The sequence below is a fragment of the Sus scrofa genome, chromosome 13 (genome assembly GCF_000003025.6).
Source record: "Sus scrofa isolate TJ Tabasco breed Duroc chromosome 13, Sscrofa11.1, whole genome shotgun sequence".
In the NCBI taxonomy this organism is placed as follows: Eukaryota; Metazoa; Chordata; class Mammalia; order Artiodactyla; family Suidae; genus Sus; species Sus scrofa.
In genome coordinates, this window is record NC_010455.5 from 158,811,108 (window position 1) to 158,834,302 (window position 23,195).

A 23,195-nucleotide genomic window follows, 5' to 3' on the forward strand; every position below is an offset into this window, starting at 1 on the left:
AATTCAATCTTCAAATTTGCTCGGTTGGATTTTGTTCTTTTAACAACCGTAATACAAGAGTTCTGTATTTTAGGTCCCTGGCAGAAAATTTACCTTCAAACTCTGCAGTACAGTTCTCATACAAAATTTGGTCATGAGAAATATTTTAACAGTGACGTCAGCCTGTGGCTACCCTGAGGGGACAGGGATGAGCAGGCAGGGAGGAGCAGGAGGGCTTATGTCCTTCATTCAGAGCAGTCTGCCACTTTGAATGATTCTGCAGAGTGAGCCTTTCTGTAAAGTTTTATATCTGGAAATGCTTCGGGTACAAATGGGTATAAAAGAACAATCTTTTAGTTGATATTTGGGAATAGAACATGGGAATACTGCTCAGAATATTATAATATATAATTATTATATATAATGGAAACTCCTATATATCATTATTTGAGAAATATTACTGACCAGGAGGAATATATCAGTTTACAAAATAGCGACTCATGCTACACAAGTTCTGTTGTATTCAAGTCTGTACTTACTTACACATGAGCTTTCTCCATGGCAAGATTCATTAGGAAGACAATTCAGGGAACATATATAACTTAACTCATGCTTTTCAAGAGAAGAGATTTTTTTCAAAATTTAAAATTATTCAGTATTAGCCTTTATGAATAGGGCTCTTTGTACCTGTTCAGAAATCACCTACTGCAAATCACCTAACCTTGAAAATGGATCATAATATTGCTAAAGACACAGAAAAACACTGAGAACTGGCAAATGAAGTATGACAACATAGTGCTTCTATGCCCCTCAGAAAGCCATTTGAGTACAGTGAAAACTTAAATCAATGTGACAACTTATCTTTAAGAAGCCACCTCCAGGCTAACCTCTTTACTATTAGTGTCTGAATCTGAAATGAATTCTGTGGTGGTAGTTTTTAGAACACGGAAAATCAATGTGAACTCTTGACAATTTCATAACTAGCAAGTACAGCTACCCAGAAGCAGGTGCTCTTGAAGATCAATTATATTTAGAGCAGAAACAGTTGAAAGAAATACTTTTGTTTTATTGAAAGAATGTGAGATACAATTTAATGTGTGTACCTAGTGGGAAAGAAGGATTTAAAGGACTACTACCAAGGCTTAAAAAATTACTTTTTAAAATTCATGGTCAAGTTAGTTCACTTAGAAAAATAGATGCTACATAACTATGGAAAGTCTATATTTGCACCTTAGTCTATTTGATCAAGTTTCTTTTTCTTCAGGACTTAGATTTTCCTTTGCTATGTTTCCAGTCAAAGCCTGGTGCAGAGCCTAGTCCCAGGAGAGTGTGAGTCTCAGTAAATCCCATTTTGTGTGTGTGTGTGTATTTCCTTTTTTTTTTTTTAGGGCCGCACCAGTGGCATATGAAGTTCCCAGGCTAGGGGTCAAATTGGAGCTGTAGCTGCCAGCCTATGCCAGCAACGTGGGATCCGAGCCGTGCCTGCAACATACACCACAGCTCATGGCAACACCACATCCTTAACCCCCTGAGTGAGGCCAGGGATTGAACCCAAGTCCTCATGGATACTAGTCGGATTTGTTATCACTGAGCCAAAACAGGGACTCCTCCAACAAATTATCCTTAAAACTTAATTTTTACATTTGAATTTTTGGTCCATCCAGCAATTTATTTTAGTTTAAGAAGTGAGATATGGGTCCAACCTAATTTTTTCAAATGGCTACACACAGTAGTTCCAACACCAATTGATTTTTTTTATTGTTTTGGAAATTTTTTTTATTACTCAGTGAATTTATTACATTTATAGTTGTACAATGATCATCACATTCCAATTTTATAGGATTTCCATCTCACAACCCCAGCGTATCCCCCACCCCACAAACTGTCTTCTTTGGAAACCATAAGTTTTCCAAAGTCTGTGAGTCAGTATCTGTTCTGCAAAGAAGTTCATTCTGTCCTTTTTTCAGATTCCACATGTGAGTGAAAGCATTTGACCAACACCAATTATTAAATAATTCATCTTTCCCTACTGATTTGTTGCTTTTGCCATATGCTGCACTTTCAGATGCATATGAATCTATTTCTAAACTTTCAATTTTGTTCTACCGTTCTGATCTGTCTGTCACGTATATGCCAGTTCCATACTGTTTTAATTATCAAGACTTTATGTTTTTTTAATAATTTGATAGATACTATAGGCATAGTATCCTCACTAGCATTCTTTTTTAGAATTTCCTCAGGTATTTTTGCTTCTGTATTTTCTCATATGAACTTAGAACTACTTTATCTAGTTCAAAAAATAATTCTATTGGAGTTTCACTAGGAATCTGTGAAATTTGTAGATTATCCTAGGTTAAACCGACATACTTACATTGAATCTTCCTATTATGGTATGCCTTTTTGTTTAAGATCTTTTGCATTCCTTATGTAATATTTTCCTTATCTAAATTTTGATAAGTTTATTCCTCATTGTTCTATTTTTTTCAAAAAAATTTTTTTGATAGGCAAGAAACAGATTTATTAGAACAGGACGCTTGTGAGAGATGCAATCGGGCAGACAAGGACGCTCTCTGCTATTTTTTCAAATTTTAATTTAATTTTTGACTTCATCTATGGCAGGTGGAAGTTCCCAGGCCAGGGATCAAACCCGTGCTACAGCAGGGGCAACAGTGTATCCTTAACCTGCTGAGACATGCATTGCTATTAAATAAGATCTTTTCTTTCGTTATTTCTCCTGACTGGTTGTTTCTTGTATAATCTCCCCGCTTTACCCTTGCTCTCTATAATGTCTGTTCTCCACACAGCAGCCAAAGTGATTCTTTAGAATGATTATTCAGATCACGTGATTCCTCCGCTCAAAATCTTTCAAAGGCATCCCATCTCAGGGCCTTTTATACTTACTCTTCCCTCTGCCTGGAATACTCTTCTTCCAGGTATGTGCTTTGCTTTCTCCTTTACTTTGTTCAAGTCTCTACTCAATGTCACTTTCCTAGAAAAGCTTTCTGGGACCACCTGTTTAAAAGTAACCCCTACCCTCTTCTATGCCTTTGCCATGCTTTTATTTTTTTCTTAAATAACTTACCACTAATTGACATTATAATGTGTATTTATTTGTTTATTGTCCGTCTTCCTTACTGGAAAGTAAGTTCCATGAGACAGGAGATTCTATTTTGTTCACTGCCACATCTCTAGCATATAGAACATATCAGCTTGGCACATACTGGTTACTTAGAAAATATTTACAAAATAGAACAGATGAAAATTCCTACCTAATGAGCTCCAAGGCTCGGATGGCAGAGCTGCAGATAATCAGCATCAGGACTGATTTCTTCTCACTGTGGCTTTTCCGAAGTTTCACCCATTTAGGGCAGACTGAAAAAAGATCATTAAAAAAATATTGCTCTAAATATAGCCTAAATTAGGCCTCTGAAGTTGAATATTCTCCAAGTACTTCTTTGTTATTATTTAAGTAAAATAAAATATAATGAGCATTGTTTAGATTTTATTCTGTGGGTATTCTAGATATTAGATTAAAATGAAATATAATTAACTTATGTCACAAAACATATAATATGCTAAGTAGCTACATGTGACCAGTTTTAGGACTAAGTAAAAAATGTTTGTAACAATACAATATTTCTTATATATTATGTTTGATGCTTGAAGGCAATGTTGACTAAACAGGAAAAGAGCTCCGATCTGATGTTAAATTTTAAAGGGACACTCAGTATAAGGTACAAAATGGAAATGATATCAAAATAATGGCAAATATTTGTTAAACACTGACACTGTGCTAAGCACTTTACATAATTATCTTTTTTGGTTTTCAGTGAGATTAATTCTATCATTATCTACATTTGCTGAATTTGAGGCATGTTTATGGACTCAAGTTGACAGTCATCAGAATTGGGATAGAATTTGAAAGAAGAATGTTAAATCTCTATATCTAAACTATCTGATTGTTGGTCAGAAATAAATGACTACTCAGCATGAGTAATCTAGTTACTATTGCCTACATACAATACTTATGGAAAAGATCTAATTACACTGTCTATGCAATAGCCATGGTCTGAGTTCTGAACATAGGAACAAAATTTCAGAATCTCAGAGCTGGGTTCAAGATTACATAATCCAACCTTCTTGTCTTTCAGATCACAAATCTGAGTCTCAGAGGTGTCCTCAGTGACTTGTCCTAGGTCAAACAGCAAATTAATGAGGGACCTGGGACTAGAACACTAATAATTCTGCTGATTCCAAGTCTAATACTCCTAATACTGGAATATTAATATTGGAATATTAATATTGGAATACTAACATTGTTGTAAAACAAAAAGTAAGATCAATACCCAAATCCTCAATCCAGAAAAAGCAAGAATAAATTCAAATAAATAATAATATCAAGACAGACCCAAACAACCTTCACTTAAAATCCATTTAAGGGAGTTCCCTTCATGGTTCAGTGGTTAACGAACCCAACTAGGATCCATGAGGATGTTGATCCCTGACCCTGCTCAGTGGGTTAAGGATCCGGTATTGCCGAGAGGTGTAATGTAGGTTGCAGATGCAGTTCAGATCCCAAGTTGCTATGGCTGTGGCATAGGCCTGCAGCTATAGCTCTGATTAGACCCCTAGCCTAGGAACTTCCATATGCCACGGGTGTGGCCCTAAAAAGCAAAAAAAAAAAAAAAAAAAAAAAAAAAATCCAGTTAGGGTGAGAACTTGATTTTAACTGTACTTCTAAAAGTTTTATTTTAGGAGTTCCTGTTGTGGCTCAGCTATAATGATCCCAACTAGGATCCATTGGGACCCAGGTTCGATCCCTGGCCTCTTTCAGTGGGTTAAGGATCCAGGGTTGCCCTTAGCTATGGTGTAGGTCACAGATGCAGCTCGGATCCTGCATTGCTGTGGCTGTGGCATAGGCCAGCAGTTGCAGCTCCAATTCGACCCTTAGCTTGGGAACGTCCATATGCTGTGGCCCTAAAAAGAAAAAAAAAGTTTTTATTTTAAAGAAACAGACCTTATGTTTTAACGGAAATAATAGCTTGAATAATTAAAAAAATGAGTTTACTTACTTTCTTTTAGGTATGATGAAAGACTGTGAGTCAAATCATTGGCCTTGAGAAAGCAGGAATCTAAAAATATGAGAAACATGCTTTATATAGGATTTTGCAAATATAGACATACTCAAAATAGATTAAATGTGAATGGCGCAATCTTGAACAGGTTGTATAACATTACTGAATTGGAGGCTCATTTTAAAGTGCTGTCTAGCATTTAAAACAAAAGCAGCAGCAATAACTTGCTGTATCATTCAATGGACAAATGGATCTTTATTTTTTATTATAGTTGATTTGTAATGCTGTACAGTAGAGTGATCCAGTCATACACACACACACACACACACGCACGCACGCACATACACATTCCTTTTCTTATATTATCTTCCATCATGGTCTATACCAAGAAATTGGACATAATTCTCTGGAAGCATCTTTATTTTCAAGTCCATGGAGTAGGCAACACACAAAGGCAAAGCTGAAATAGCTAACAAATCTATGCAGAGATCATTAAATTCACTTGTCATCAGAAAAATGCAAATTAATACAAGAAGAGATAACACTTTGCACACACACCAGAATGGCAACTGTTTGGAAGATGTATAATACCAAGCATTGCTCAGAATGTAGGATGACAGAAACTCTTGTAGACTGTAGGTGGAGGTATAAATTGGTATAGCTATCCTAGACAGTAAAATTAAGATGTCTACACCAGGATCACAATCCTGAATAAACAATGGAAAGAAATTCTTGTGTGGTCTATAAAGAGACATACTCAGGTACATTCATACTAGCATTATTTGTAATACTGGGGGACTACAGGCAACCTAAGTGTCCGTACAGGAGAAAATGGATGAGCAATACATGGTAGACAAAAACCACTGGAATACTATGCTAGCATTTTAGAAGCAATGACCCAGATATACATAAAGCTATATAGGCATATCTTGAAAAGTATGAAAATGAGGAAACAGAATGAGAGGTTCAGGACATTATTTAAATAAATTGTAAAATGTACCCACATGCAACAATGACATATTTTTTAAGAACATATGCATATTTAAAAAGGTATAGTAACACATTCAAGTGAATGTTTATGGAGAAAGGAAATTGGCGTGTGGATTGGGGAAGAGTGGGAATAATACATCAAAATACAACATAACACAACACAGCACAACAACACAATAAAAGGCAATGTAACATACTACAATAAAACATAGGGGACTTGCTCAGTCAATGATGATCATGGTCTAGCAATTATATAGTATTATTACCCCAGTACCTAAGACGTAAAAAAAGCCACATCATGTTTATCATCCTAATTCATTCTACAAGAAAAAGTCTGTCTACAAACAGAGCAGAGTGCTAGAGAGTAAACTATTGCTAAATTATATGAAATTTATGTTGTGATCCAGCCTGTTTAACTCACAATATGAGAGTAACTAACTTAAAAAACGTTGCCCTCTAAACTGTTGTAGAGCCTTTGATGGTCTTAATCTCCCAAGCCTGGATATGATCAGACTCACCTGGAGAGTTTTACAAAAGATACAGATTCCCGGAATGGACTCTTCTTTGCATAGTGAGACAGAATTCCTTGGGGGTGGGCCTGGGAATTTGCTTTTTAAGTTCCTGGGTGACTCATTTGTGGCCTACAGGCATTTAGCATTGATCTAAACCACACTGCAGCTCTCAGGAGGACAGCTGAGTTAGCTCTAAGTGACTCCTGCCTCGAAATTCTAATTAAGTTCCCATGTGTATGACATAAGCAATGTACAGTGCACTGTATTAATTGAAAAGACATGTTGCTGCCTTACAGACACAAACAACCTCAAACCACAACCAAGTTAGACATTTGGCAAACTAAATAGGAACAATATTTTATTACTTATCTCCACCTTATATTTATGCCCTTTCCTGAGACTGTTCCAAATTACCCATGGTGTGTCCTTTCTCTCACCTAACATAGTCTTCCTCTGTATCTTCGGTCCTAATAGTGTAGGGACGGGCCTTTTCTGTAAAACCTTCATATGATGCCTTTGTTCACTGTGGCTGAGAATGGCCTAATTTCTTAACTGAAATGAAAACCTGTTCTTTTTGACTACAACAGTATTTTTAACATATTGTAAATATTTTCCCCTAAGCCAACCTACAATCACACTTTCTTGCCTAACTGTATTACTGAATTCTAATGTTCATATACTGTAATATATGTTCAATATAATGTGAACCCACTGTGGAACTCAAAGAACTTTTTTTTTTTTTTTTTTTTTTTTTTTGTCTTTTCGTCTCTTTAGGACCGCACCCTCGGCATGTGGAGGTTCCCAGGCTAGGGGTCTAACTGGAGCTGCAGCTACCAGCCTACACCACAGCCACAGCAATGCCAGATCTGAGCTGCATCTGTGACCTACATCACAGCTCACGGCAATGCTGGATCCTTAACTCACTGAGCGAGGCTAGGGATTGAACCCGAAACCTCATGGTTCCTAGTCGGATTCATTTCTGCTGTGCCACAATGGGAACTTCTCAAACAACTCCTTAAAGGTTTCTTCCACCCTTTGACTCTCTACAATTCTAGCAAATTAAGGTTTCCAATGTTCCATGAAATTACATAATAGTAAGAGTCCCATTATCTTACAAGTCTTTCCTCAGGGGAAGGTAAACTCTAACAAAGAATGGGAGGAGTCGTGATGCAACAGGACTGGCAGCATCTCTGCAGCCAGGGATGTAGGTTCAATCCCTGGCCTGGAACAGTGGGTTAAAGGATTCTGCATTGTTGCAGCTGCGGCTTGGATTCAGTCCTTTGCCCAGGAACTTCCACATGCTGTGGGTGCAGCCATAAAAAGAAAAAAAAAAAAAAAAAAAAGAACAAGATGGGAAAATTGACCATTGAGCCATGGTAAAATCAAACTTCAGTTAATCTCTGAATATGCTTTGTTATAATCCTTATTTCCTGAAGTGGAAGAGCCAAGACTTAGCTCTCCTCTAGAGGAACTGCTGTGCTGAGAAGAGTGGTTTCTAACCTTGGGGCTTCTGATCTCCAATAAGCAGAAAACTCTAGAACTTGTTCATGTGGAAATGCATTCCCTCAATTCCCTAAAGAGTATCATTCTTTTTGGAAAAGGAACAGACAGGGGCACTGGTATCTCCAACCCATGGGCATTTAACAAAAATCGCAAAAGAATTATAAAAATTCAGGGAATGGGCTGTTTTTTAGCTTCTTAAGCCTCTAGGAAACATAACGCCGTAATGGAAAAAGGAAGTCAAGCTACCTTTGACTTTTTACAAAAGCAGTGTTAGTTATCCCTAGTAGTCTATTAGCTCATTTGAAGCAGTGGCACCCAAATCGTTTGTGGTTTGACTTTGAGACATTTCTTTTCTTCAATCTTTGTGCAAAAGAGTTACTGGATATATCATTATTTTGAAATTAATTAAAATTGGTTGTTTCAAGAATTTTCCAGAATTTTAACTTAATTATAAATCTCTTAAGGCAGTAGATCTCAAATAATAGTAGGCTTAAGGATAGCATGGAGTGAGGTGTCAGCCTTGCTAAAAATGCAGAACTTTGTCCTATCTTTCGATGGTTTACTTGAAAAAATCTTGGCTGGGACCCAAAACACTATCCTAAAAGCACAACCATTATTAGCCAACAACAAAAGGGCAACAACAAAACTAAGATGTTTATTAAAGGCTAAAATCTTTGTCTATAAATATGAGTAAATTAATGTTTCGTATCTATAGTTTAAAATGTGTTCTTATTTAATTTCTATCCTCATTAAAGATTCTGTCTTTTCTTTTCCTCTTTTTTGGCCGCTCCATAGCATATGGAGTTCCCGGGCCAGAGATTAGATTCAAGCTGCAGTTGAGACCTACGCTGCAACTGTGGCAACACTGGAGCCTTTAACCCACTGTGCTGGCCTGGGAATCAGACCTGCGTCCTGGTGCTGCAGAGACGCTGCTGATCCCATTGTACCACAGTAGCAACTCCGAAGATTATTATTCACTGAGAGTCTGCCGAAAAAATGCACAGCCAACAATTAGTCTTTTAAATAGAAAATTACAAACCTTTTTATTGATCGAACAAACACCATTTAGCAGCTTAATAAAATCATCCAACAGTTAAAACTATAAGATTGAGGAAAGGAGTCTTAGCATGAAAATATAACATCCCTAGCTGAGGAGTTCCCATTGTGGCACAGGGGAACAAATCTGACTAAGAACCATGAGGTTGACGGTTTGATCCCTGGCCTTGCTCAGTGGGTTAAGGATCTGGCATTGCTGTGGTGTGCTGTAGGTCAGCAGCAACAGCTCCAATTAGACCACTAGCCTGGGAACTTCCATGTGCTGAGGGTTCAACCCTAAAAAGACAAAAGCCAAAAAAAAAAAAAAAAAAAAAAAACCCTAGCTGAGAAACCTAGCCATAAACATATATTAGAGAAAAGACAAACCTATTTTGCTCCTCTTCATCAGGAAAACTATTAGGAATTAACAATGGGTCCTACTAAATAACTAACCTCAGAAGAGTAAAGAGAAAAAAGAAAACAACACGAAGCTTGCTTGTACCTGGTATGTTTAGTTCTTCTAATTCAATCACTGAGCGGTTACTACTGTAATAGTCCTTCATCAGCTTCTGCAGGTCTTCAGGTGTCCCTGGTTTAGGCTCTGATTTTGCAAGAATATCAGTAATTTTCTTCTGATGAGAAGGAAGGAAAAAAAAGAGATTTTTAGAATGGCATTTGGCTTAGAATAGGTTGATTCCTCTGGCATTTAAACTGTGCATAGGTTTTGGTGATAGTCAAGTATGAATGGGAGTTCTAAAGGACTCAAACTCTTGGTCTATGACTTTTAGGAAAACTGAAACTTTTTTGGGAGTCTCTATCAGTACCCTATTAGGTACTATTTTCTGTTAAAAGTCAATTCTTGGGAGCATTGAGAATTTCTTGCCTAGCCTGGTTTTTAAGGCACTGAGCTGCAGTTTGGATTTCTAGGATTGAAGTTAAGAGCTGTGGGAGTAATCTCAGTAAAGGACCACACTGAATAGGGGCACTCAGTTCTCAAGTATTAGGAAAGACAGTCTTGAATTGGCCCTATGGAAAGCAGAACAGGAAATAACTTACAACATCTACTGCCTTTTTTTTTTTTTTTTTTTTTGGCTGCACCTGTGGCATGTGGAAGTTCCCGGGCCATGGATCAATAGCAGCAACCTGAGCAATGACAACGCCAGATCCTTAACCCATTGAGTTACACAGGAACTCCTACAACATCTATTTTTATTTGGAGTTATTTGTATAGCATTTACACAATTGTTCATTTAACTTTCACTATAAACTTCCCTTCTTATTTCTTTCTAATGTTTTGCCAAAGATCCAGAAAAAGCCCTTCCTTGCTCCTATGTCAGCTTTCTCCTGGTGTTCCCCCCACCCCCCATACTATCTTACTGTTTATACCACTGCCAAGAATGGTCAAAATTCTGTTAAATGAATTAATTAAAAAAAAATATGTCAGTAGTGGGAAGATTTTACCATGACCTCAGCCAAGGCTAAACTATCTAGCTGGAGTTCTGACCTTGAGCCACCAAGAACTTAAGACTCCTGAAGGCCATTAGTGTACAAACTATCAAAGAGAAGTTCAAATCATTTCTTTAAGAATTTGCCAAGCCTTAGTCAATATGGTACCTCCTATCTTCCTATTTGGCCATTTGTGAGCTAGGGGAACATGCACACACACTCTCAGTTTTCTAAAAGCTTGCTGTTAAGTAATTGGTTTGAGTCCATCTTCTTTCCTCTAATCCAATTATATTTCCTCTGCTGACTACAGCAGTAGACCCTTCTTGGCAGGGAGAGAATTACACTGCTGTTTTCACAACTGTGGTGGAAGGTCAAAGCTAACCACACTTTCTCTAAGGCTGAGCCATAAGAAAGTTTGTATAGGAGCAGAATTTTCCATATGTCCACAAGCAAGTATTAAAATGCAACAGGAACCTTTTGCTTAAATTATGGTTCAAAATCAGAGTTAGGAATGCCTTATACTATACTACTTTCGTCTGCTTATTATTTTCTTATTAATACTCTAGGATATAAGGTTTATAAAAAATGAAATGAAGAAAAGAAAGGTAAATTTCTTTTCTTGGACAGAACCAGAGAGGCCGGAGGGCAGGATAGTTCTGGGCCCCTTCTAGAATTAGAAACCTATGTCTGACTTCTAACCACAGTAAAAACACAGGGTGGTTTGGAGTACTGAAATAGGAATTAGAAGAATGTATTTTGGCTCCAACAGAAACACACTTATTACTAGTGACCTTAGGAAAGTCACCAAACCTCAATGAATTTTACAATCTTTGCATCTCTAAAGTGGGGGAAACATAATTGCTTCATCAAAGTACACTCTGTAAACATGTGGTGGAAACCACACATTTCCATGTGGGGCCACAGCATTGTAAGACATTATTATTACCTTTCTCCTCTTCCTGGTCTTGGTGGCATCCTCATTTGTTTCCTTTGGTTGTATCAAGAAACATTCTTTAGGCTATAAAAAAATACAAATGTGAAAACTTTCATCTTAGCATGATGAGGTATCAACTAACGGTATAAATCCCAAAGTATGTACTATCATGCATGTATTCCTCAGAGGGCCTTTGTAATATTCTATGGACAAAGAAATGCTGGAAAACCCAGGGTAGGCTATTATGCAGGGGCTGGGCTGAGAGAATTTGTAAAAGTAAGAAAGTACGGATGACTTAAGACTGGAAAATCTTTGAATAAAGGTCAAAATGTGTAAGTGGGTGTATATATGTGTTTGAGGTGGTGGTGCAGGGTATTAAAGATTGAAGACAGTGGCCAGGTTTGTAAAACACAGGCAGAAAGGGATGTGATTAAAATTAAGATGTGGTAAGAAAGTCTTTGACTGGCATGACTAGTGTTTTCCGTGAACTAGTAATATGTGAGCCTGTATTTCCAAGGCACTGACTTACTATTTTATTATCCATTCCTTTTCTCTTCTCCATAAGCACAGAAGATCTAAAGTAGGATATATTTACTTATATTTTTATAAAACCAGCTGCACCAAATGCCTTATCTATAGTGACTACAAAATGAATGTTTCAGCTGATGGTCTGACAAAAGTCTCAGTACTATGGTATCCTAAGTAATTGATTTTGCCTGTTGCCTTGACCCCCGGAGTACCCTATACAGTTTAGTGCTATTTTTACCCTAAGGTTTTTTTTTTTTTTTTTTAATGTAAAAAAACAGGAAATTTGGACTAAGACATTGATTTATAAAACAGAATGCTTCAGATTCCTTATTTATTAATCATAAGTAGTTATATAAAATGTTTCCTGTGTTGGATCTTTTATGGAATATTTTCAAACAAATTGCCAAGATATAAAACGTAAGTGAAAATTTATTCTGCGTTTTTTTTCTTAAGTTTCCATTTCAACCAGAGTGTATTCACTTTAAGCTGGTAAACTACTAACTAAAGCAATCTTGTCTCCACTGGCTCTCTTTAAAATGATTACAGATGAAGCTTTCTATTAAAGTCTGCAGACAGCCTGTAGATTAAGAATGCCTATGGCCTGAAGCCAGAGAGATATAATACTACATAATTTCTTCAAGACATGAGGCCAGGACCAAGTTTCTAGACTCTGTTTCAGTTATACAGAAGTAGATTCAAAAGGCTCAGGATTAAAGTAACATGGGGATCTTGAAATTTCAGCTGCTTCTTAGTTAAAAAGTGCAATGGCATCATAGCTAAAGAAAAGAAAAGTGTTATGACCTCTCTTATTCAGAAAGTTAAAACTGTCTTGTGGATGCAGATACATGCTAATCTGATGCCAATTAGAAACTGGGCCAAGGCCACTAAAATGTCACAGAAGCTGCCAGACAGTCATAAGAGTCCAATTATAGATCAAGCCAAATTCAGCTCATGCTCCCATGGCAAAGGCCTGGATACAATTAGCAGATACCTCAAGACATACTGCAGTGTCTTGTCACCAGTATCAAGGTTTGGGAGAAGGAGATGTAGAAACCTATTCCATTTTCTTATTTGGCAAATGGGGGTGCTCTGTAAGAGTATGTTTAACATGTAGGTTATATTTATTCTGTGCTTACAAAGCCAATTAAACATGTCACAAATTAAACGTGGATATGAGCTCAATTATAAGGATATGGATTCTAATTCTGGAAGAAAAAATAAAAACACAATTCTCAATCATGCAAGGGAAAAAAGAAACATGCTTATTAACAACTGCTTTTGTCAAGACACTATCAGATTTACACACCAGGTTCAAATTCTTACATCATTTTAAAGGAAATGGAATATGATATTTATTTTCTGGGAGCAGTCGCTTCAGCTGGTTTCAGTAGGGTGCCAATGAAGAAGCAAATTTATGGGGTCAATTTCCACAGACAAGAGACAACTTTATGAAGTACAAATCCTGTAGTACTGAAAATTTCTATACTTTGCCAGCTGTGTTACGCATGCTGATATTTACTCTCAGAGAGACTAGGTAAAAAGATGAGGACTCAGGGTAGGTCAACTAACCATTAGAAACCAATTCCAACCAGTATCTGTCTTTGACAATTAATAAGCAAGGTTTTGTCTCTAGGCAGTTTTTTTATTTTATTTATTTTTTTGGTCTTTTGTCTTTTTAGGCCACACCCAAGGCATATGGAGGTTCCCAGGCTAGGGGTCCAATCGGAGCTACAGCTGCTGGCCTACGCAACAGCCACAGCAATGCCAGATCCGAGCCACATCTGCGACCTACACCATAGCTCATGGCAATGCCAGATCCTTAACCCAGTGAGTGCGGCCAGGGATTGAACCTGCAACCTCATGGTTACAAGTCAGGTTCATTAACCACTGAGCCACTATGGGAACTCCCTAGGCAGTTTTTAAAAAAAAGGAACCCTAAATAAGGAGTTAAAGATTTAGAAGAATCACACTTGCCCAAAAATATGCCAAAAAACTTACTAAACTTTTAAGTTAATTAATTGGGGCATTTTCTCCTCTCTTCCTCTCCCCTCCCCTGGACTCAGGCTTACCTTCTCTCATGAAAACATCGAAATTACAACTAACTGCTGAACAACCATCAAGAAAATAAGACTGGAAACTACCAAAAAAGATATCCTGCACCCAAAGAAAAAGAAGCCACATCAAGATGGTAGGAGGGATGCTTTCATGATATAAGCAATCCCCACACCCATGGGTGGGCGGCCCGCAGATTGGAAAATAACTGTACTGCAGAAGCTCTCCCACAGGAATGAGAGTTCTGAACCTCATGTCAGCTTCCCCGGCCTGGGAGTATGGCATTGGAAGGAGGTGCCCCCAGAGTATTTGGTATTGAAGGCCAGTAGGGCTTGAGCACAGAAGCTCCACAGGACTGGGGCTAACAGAGACTTCACTCCTGGAGGGGTCACACGGGGTTTTATGTGTACTGGGTCCCATGGCAAAGCAGGGACTCATAAGAATCTAGGTCAGACCTATCTGCAGGTCCTGGAGGGTCTCCTGGGAAAGCAGGGCATGGCTGTGGCTTACTGTGGGGGCATGACATTGGAGGCGGAGGTCCAAGGAATAGTCATTGGAGCTGGCCATTTTGGAAAATTCTGGCTCCACCCATCCGAGCTGAGAAGCCCAGACCAAATAACAAACAGGGTGGGAACACAGCCCCACCCGTCAGCAAACAAGCTTCCTGAATTCCTCCTAGGAACATAGCCACCTCTAATGACACCCAGAGACAAAGCTCCACCCACCAGAAGTATAAGATTCAGCTCCACATACCAGTGGATAGGCATAAACTCTCCCACCAGGATGCCTACCACAAGCCCATGTATCAGCTTCACCCACCAGGGGGCAGACACCAAAACCAAGAGAGGCTACAAGATTGCAAAAAGAAAACCACACACAAAACTGTACAAAATTAAAAGGTCGAGAAATATGAGCCAGCTGAAAGAATAAGACAAAAGCCCAGAAAAACAGCTAAGTGGACTGGAGATAAGCAACCTATATGAAAAATATTTTAGAGTAATGATAGTAAAGATGATCTGATATCTTAGAAAAAAAAAAAAAAACTGGAGGCAAAGATTGATAAATTATAAGAAACACTGGGAGTTCCCGTTGTGGTGCAGTGGTTAACAATCCGACTAGGAACCATAAGGTTGCAGGTTTGATCCCTGGCCTTGCTCAGTGGGTTAAGGATCTGGCGTTGCTGTGAGCTGTGCTGTAGGCTGGTGGCTACAGCTCTGATTAGACCCCTAGCCTGGGAACCTCCATGTGCCACAGGAGCAGCCCTAGCAAAAAGACAAAAACAAAACAAAACAAAATATAGAAACACTGAACAAAAAAATAGAAGATTTAAAGATTTAACAGACAGAGATGCAAAATACAATAACTGAACTTAAAAATTCACTAGAGGTAGCCAATAGCAGAATACAGAAAGCAGAAGAAGAAATAAGTGAGTTGGAAGACAAACTGGTGGAAATCACTGATGTGGAACAGAATAAAGAAAAAGAATGAAAAGAAATGAGGACAGTCTAAGAGAACTCTGGGCAACTTAATCAATTAATTAATTTTATTTTTTTGGCTGCATCTGTGGCATATGAAGGCCCTGGGCCAGGAATCGAATCCAAACCACATCTGTGAGCTATGCCAGTTATGACAATGCTGGAACCTTAACCCACTACATCAGGCCAGGGTTCAAACTGGCAATGCCACACAGACAAGCTAGACCATTAACCCACTGTGCCACAGCAGGAACTCCTGGGACAATTTAAAATGCACCAACATATGCATTATTGGGGTGCAAGAGGAAAAGAGAGAAAAAAAGGGCCAGAGAAAACATTTAAACAGATAATAGCTGAAAACGTCCCTAACATGGGAAAGGAATCACTCATTCAAATTCAGGAAGCACAACAAATACCACATAGGATAAACCTGAGGAGGAACATACTGAGACACAGATTAATCAAACTGACCAAAATTAAAGACAAAGACAAAATATTGAAAGCAGGCAGGGAAAAGCAACAAATAACATACAAGTGAGCCCCGATGAGGTTATCACTGATTTTTCAGCAGAAACTCTGCAGAAGAGAGTGGCAAAATATACTTAAATTGATGGAAGGAAAAAATGTACAACAAAGAATACTCTACCCTGCAAAGTTATCATTCAGATTTGAAGGAGAAATCAAAAGATTTACAGACAAAACAAGCTAAAAGAATTCAGCACCACTAACCAAGATTTGCAATAAATACTAAAGGAACTTCTTTAGGTAGAAAAGAAAAGGCCACAACTAGAAATAAGAAAACTATAGATGAGAAACCCACTGGTAAAGGCAAACATGTAGTAAAGGCAGGAAATCATACACAAATATGATATTAAAACTAGCAATTGTGAGAAGAGGAGGGTACACATGCAGAATACTGGAGATGCATTGCAATTAAGAGGCCAGCAACATAAAACAATCTTGTATGTATATAAACTCCTATATCAAAATTTCATGGTAACTGCAAACCAAAAATTTACAATAGACACACAGACACACAAGAAAAAGCAATCCAAACTTAACACTAAAGATAGTCATCAAACCACAAGAAAAGATGCAAAGAGAAAAAAAAAAACCCCAACAAAAACATATCCAAAACAATTAACAAAATGGCAATAAGAACATACACATCAATAATTGCTTTAAATGTAAATGAATTAAATTCTCCAACCAAAAGACACAAACTGGATGCATGGATATAAATAACAAGACCCGTATATATGGCATCTACAAGAGACTCACTTCAGTTCTAGGGACACATACAAACTGAAAGTGAGAGGATGGAAGAAGATATTCTATGCAAATGGCAATCAAAGGAAAGCTGGAGTAGCAATACTCATATCAGACAAATTAGACTTCAAAAATCCCAAATGGTAATCTAGGAAGACAGACAGAGAAAGGAAAGGGAAGCAAAGAAAAAAATTAAAAGAAGAACAACAAAAAAGACTGTTTAATGAATTAAGCTCACTATTAAATATTTATCATTCAATTTTGTCTAGAACTTTCCTATTTCTGAAGATCCTAAATGTGTAGTCATGTAAGAATTTTTTCCTCATAATTCTATGTAAGGATATGAATCTGTGAATTGTTTCATAGCTCCAAACAGAAAGGAAATTGTCTGGAGGAAGACAAATATTTGTGCCTGTCAGAGAGTCTAAGAGTTAATTAAGGAGCACATTAATGTCCATGAAATGTGCCCAATACAGGACTGAATTGCCAGCTCTCTCAGTTACCATTTCTTTCTTTTTCTTTTTTGGCCACCTGCAGCCATAAGGACTTCCCTGGCTAGGGATCAGATCTGAGCTGCAGTTGTGACCTATGTTCCAGATGCGGGGACACTGGATCCTTAACCCATTGTGCTGGGCTGGGGATCAAACCTGATTCTCAGTGCTCCAGAGATGCTACTGATCCTGTTGTACCATAGCGGACACTCGTCAGTTAACATTTCTCAACTCTTGAGCTATTATTTTACTTTATACTAAGCGTCCATAAAAAAAAAAAAAAAAAAGTCAGGGGAGTTCCTGTTATGGCTTGGTGGGACAAGGATCTGACATAGTGTCTGTGAGGGTGTGGATTTGATCCCTGGCCTCGCTCAGTGGGTTAAGGATCTGATGTTGCCACAAACTGTGGCATAGGCATCAGCTGCAGCTCTGATAGAACCCCTAGCCTGGGAACTTCCATATGCTGCAGGTGTAGCCATAAAAAGGAAAAAAAAAAAGTCTGAAGCGACAAATATAAATTTTCCTTTTATTATCTATGCTTATGATACTCCGTTTTAACCAAAATTAAATGTTAAGCAAGGACTTATCTTGTATGAAGTAATTAATATAAATGTGAATATAGCAAACTGATCTCTTTGCCTTGATCTTCTGTTTCTCCTGTTCCTGAAATCCTCCTCTAGTTAACTTTGACCCTGTATATGAAATTTTTCTACTGGTCACCTGGTTAAATAGGGGCCTACACTGCCTAAATTTCCTTTCCTACTGCACTCCTGGTTGGAGCTGTCCTGAAGGTCAACCATGGGAGATTTGAGAAATAAGTAAGGTAACAGCATGACCCTCTAAATGCCTTTTTATGGCCACAGAGATGGCAGAGAGATGCAGAGGTATGTATTGGGTTCCTGCTTGTTTTTGCTATTCATCACTCAATGTCCAACTCTTCTACCCAACTGCTGACAACATGCTAACTAACAGTGGCCTCCAAGCCAAACAGAGGCAGAAGTTTCACAAAACAATAACTTTCCCTCAAATTCTCGAGGAATTTCCCTTCACAGCCCTCATATAGGACACGGTTTTCTTGGCTTCTCAAAATTTCTCTGAAGACTTTGACTAATTCACCCAAGAAAGTAATTCAGGGAGAAATTAGTGATTTTGTGTTCTGATCCTTTGAAGCTTTAGTTGCCTCACCTCCTCTCATGGCTCTGTAAGGTTTAATACCTATACTAAATCCTTTACTCTATAACCATTATAATGACCTTGCTTCCCTGGATGAACACCAACTGATATATTATCTTTTAAATTTCAGCTCAAATGTTATTTCCTTAAGGGAAATTTCATAGGGAAATATTTTCTCAGTGGTTCCCTTCCACTACATCCCTTGGACTACATTAGGTGTTCTTCTGAATACTGCTATAGCTTCCAATATCCTGGTACATTGCTTCAAAATCTATCTACTGATCTACCCATCTATACATTTATATATTACTAACATCTATCTCTAGCACTAAACTGCAAGAAATCTGGGGACAGAAAAATATTTGAATTGTTTCTTATTATATTTGCAACTTTTAGGCACAGTGCTTGTCTTAGAACAGGCACTAAATACACATTTATTGAAAAACTGAAAAAGTATAAAACTTGTATTTTATGTGCATGGCTATACATACACATAAACATGCACACACACATATATGTGTGTGTGTGTGTGTATTCAACCATATAAATATTGCTCAAACTTAACTGAGAAACTGTTGTTATCAATTGTATCGAACTGCAAACATTTATTACTTTGTGAAGCATAACTTTTTTCTTCAACATAGACAGTGATGTAACAGGGGCAATAGGTGTAGCTACATAGATTGTCCTATACAAAATCACAGGTACCATTTATGCAGTCTGGATATGACTGATACACCCTAAAGTTCTACAATACAGGGGCTTTAATTGTAAATGCCGGTGAATAATAATCTATTCATGCCAGTGGTAATTTCTGAGGATATTGTTGTCAATGAGATTTTAACACATTTTCTTTCTTAAAATCATACATCAATAAAAACCATTGATGAAAAGCAGTTATTAATATATGACAAACCCATAGCTAACATCATTCTCAACAAGGAAAAACAGAAAGAATTCTCGCTAAGATCAGGAACAAAGCAAGGTTGTCCACTTTTGCCACTTTTATTCAACATAGTTTTGGAAGTCCTAGCCATGGCAATCAAGAAGAAAAAGAAACAAAAGGAACCTAAATTGTAAAGAAAGAAGTAAACTATCACTGTTTGCAGATGACATGATACTATACATAGAAAATCCTAAAGATGCTACCAGAAAACTCTTAAAGCTCATCAATGAATTTGGTAAAGTTGCAGAATAAAAAATTAATACATAGAAATCTATTGCACATCTACACACTAACAATGGAAGGTCAGAAAGAGAAATTAGGGAAATAATTCCATTTACCATTGCATCAAAAAGAATAAAATGCCTAGGAATAAATCTGTCTAAAGAGACAAAAGATCTGAAAACTATAAGATGCTAGTGAAAGAAATCAAATATGACATGAACAGATGTAAAAATATACCATGCTCTTTGATTGGATGCATCAATGTTGTCAAAATGACTATACTGTCCAAGGCAATCTACAGATTCAATGCAATCCTTATCAAATTACCAATAGCATTTGTTACTAGTACAAAATATTTTAAATTTGCATGGAAACATGAAAGACTCCGAACAGTCAAAGCAATCCTGAGAAAGAAAAATGGTGTTGAAGGAATAAGGCTCCCTGATTTCAGGCTATACTACAAAGCCACAGTCATTAAAACCGCATGGTACTAACACAAAAACAGACATATAGATCAATGTGACAGGATAGAAAGCCCTGAAATAAATCCATGTACCTAAGGTCAACTAATATGACAAAGGAGGCAAGAATACACAATGGAGAAAAGAAGGAATCTCCAATAAGTGGTGCTGGGAAAACTAGACAAATACAGGTAAAAGAATGAAATTGGAACACTCTCAAACACCCTACACAATAATAAACTCAAAATGGATTGAAGACCTACTATAAAATTAAGCTACTATAAAATTAAGACCAGCTACTATAAAATTCTTAGAGGAAAACATAGGCAGAACACTCACTCTCTGACATAAACTGTAGCAATATCTTCTCAGATCCACCTCTTAGAGTAATGAAAATAAAAATAAAAATAAACAAATGGGACCTAATTTAACTTACAAGTTTTTATACAACAAGGCAAACCATTAACAAAATGAAAGGACAACCTGCAGAATGGGAGAAAATTTGCAAATGATGCAACTGACAAGGGATTAATCTCCAACATATACAAACACAACTTATGCAGCTCAACATTAAAAAAACAGAAGTTTCTGTTGTGGCTCAGTGGGTTAAGAACTTGATATAGTGTCCATGAGAATACAGGTTCAATCCCTGGCTTTGCTCAGTGGGTTCAGGATCTGGCTGCAAGTTGCAATGTTGGTTGCAGATGTGGTTCGGATTTGGCATTGCTATGACTGTGGTTTAGGCCTCAGCTACAGCTCCAACTCGACCCATAGCCTGGCAACTTCCATATGCCACAGGTGTTGCCTTCACACAAACAACCCACCCAATCAAAAAATGGGCAGAAGACCTAAATAGACATTTCTCCAAAGAAGACATACGGATAGTGAAAAAACATATGAAAAGATGCTCAACACTGCTAATTATTAGAGAAATGAAAATCAAAACTACCAGGTATCACCTCTCACCAGCCAGAATGGCCATCAACAAAAAGTTTACAAGCAATAAATGCTGGAGAGGGTTTGGAGAAAAAAGCAACTCTCTTATACTGCTGGTGGGAATGTAAATTGGTACAACCACTATGGAAAACAGTATGGAAGTTCCTCAAAAGACTAAAAATGGAACTGCCATATGATCTAGCAATCTCACTTCTGGGCATCTATCCAGAGAAAACCATAATTTGAAAACATACATGCACCCCAATGTTAAGTGCAGCACTATTTATAATAGCTAGGTCATGGAAGCAACCTAAATGTCCTTCAAGACAGGACTGGATAAAGAAGATATATACAAGATTCCATATATACAATGGAATATTACTCAGCCATAAAAAGCATGAAATAATGTCATTTGTATCAACATGGATGGACCTAGAAATTATCCATCCTAGATGAAGTAACTCAGACAGAGAAAGACAAGTATCATATGAGATCACTAATATGTGGGTCTATAAAAGGATACAAATGAACTTATTTGCAGAATAAAAACTGATGACTCAAAGACTTTGAAAACAAACTTATGGTTACCAAAGGGGACAGGTGCTGGCAGGGAGGGATGGACTGGAGGTCTGTGACTAGCATGTGCACACTGTGGTATACGGAATGATTGGCCAACAGAGACCTTTGTATAGCAAAGGGAACTGTATTCAATATTCTGTGATGGTCTATATGGGAAAAGAATCTAAGAAAGAGTATATGTGTGTATGTGTGTAAATGAATTCACTTTGTTGTACAGCGGAAATTATCACAACACTGTAAATCAACTATACTTGAATAAGACTTTAAAAAAAGGAAAAAAAAAAAGAAGTCTAGCACAGGAGAGACAGGGTAGAGGCTGAGGCTCATTTCCTTTTCCTGTTCTTATTTCAAGATGTCTTATATCAGGCTTATATAGTACAGGCAGGAAACTACTGAATTTTCTGGAAAAATAAAATGGCCTAAGAGAAATGCCACAGGAGAGTAACACTGGGGGGGTTCCATAGTAAAGGTCCAGCTTTGTTATTATATCACCCTACAATGAGGTCGACTAATAACGCCCACTCATGAACAAACATTTTCCATCAACTTTTTTTTTTTTTTTTTTGGCTTTTCAGGGCTGCACTTGTGTGGAAATTCTCAGGCTAGGGGTCTAATTGGAGCTACAGCTGCCAGCCTACACCACAGCCACAACCACATGGGGTCTGAGCCATATCTGTGACCTATACAACGGCTCATAGCAACACCAGATCCTTAACCCACTAAGCAAGGCTGGGGATCAAACCCGCATCTCATGGAGGATGGAGGATGGAGGAAACTCCTCCATCAACTTTTTAATATGTCTCTATTTAATATGAATAGACAGCTAAGGTTCATCATATATATAATGAAAGTCTCCAAATTGAGAGTAAATACTCAAGGAAAAGTAAAAAGAGGAGTTCCTGCTGTGACGCAGTGGGTTAAGAATCTGACTGCGGTGGCTCAGGTTGCTGCAGAAGTATGGATTCAATCCCTGGCCTGATGCAGTGGATTGAAGGATCTGGCATTGCTGTAGCTGTGGCTCAGATTCAGTCCCTGGCCTGGGGACTTCCATATAACATGGTGTGGCCATTAAAAAAAAAAAAAAAAAAAAAAGAACCTTGAGGAAATAGAGACTGTATTTGAAAACAATTAAAATTCACATTCTCAGAGAGCTAAGGGAAGAATTTTCAGCCACAAGACAAAAAACAGGATGCTCTTAAAAAAGGGAAAAAAATCAGAGAACATTTTAAACATTAAAATGAATAAGAAAGTTGTGGAAACTCCTGTTGTTGCTCAGCAGTAACAAGCCCAACTAGTATCATGAGGATGCTGGTTTGACCCTGGACTCACTCAGTGGGTTAAGGACCTGGCATTGCCATGAGCTGTGGTATAGGCTGCAGATGAGGCTTGGATCCTGTGTTGCTGTGGCTGTGGCATAGGCCAGCAGCTATAGCTCCAATTCAACCCCTAGCCTGGGAACTTCCATATGCTGCAGGTGCAGCCCTAAAAAAAAACAAAGAAAAACCAAAAAAAAAAAAAAAAAACCCGCACAAAATAAGAAAGAAAGTCATAATAAAAATGTAAGAGTAAGTCTTGAAGATAAGATAGAG

The 23,195-nt window shown here is 37.7% G+C and overlaps 1 protein-coding gene across 6 annotated transcripts in view; it reads right to left on the reverse strand.

Moving 5' to 3' along the window:
* CMSS1 (cms1 ribosomal small subunit homolog (yeast)) overlaps window positions 1-23,195 on the reverse strand; it is a 393,374-nt gene that overhangs the window by 12,328 nt on the left and 357,851 nt on the right. For all 6 annotated transcript variants that reach the window (XM_021071314.1, XM_021071318.1, XM_021071315.1 and 3 more), the window contains 4 exons: window positions 11,487-11,558; window positions 9,597-9,726; window positions 5,052-5,111; window positions 3,249-3,351 (listed from right to left, as the gene is read on the reverse strand). In XM_021071314.1, the coding sequence (XP_020926973.1) occupies window positions 3,249-3,351; window positions 5,052-5,111; window positions 9,597-9,726; window positions 11,487-11,558 (365 nt within the window). The remainder of the gene's footprint in view (window positions 1-3,248; window positions 3,352-5,051; window positions 5,112-9,596; window positions 9,727-11,486; window positions 11,559-23,195) is intronic.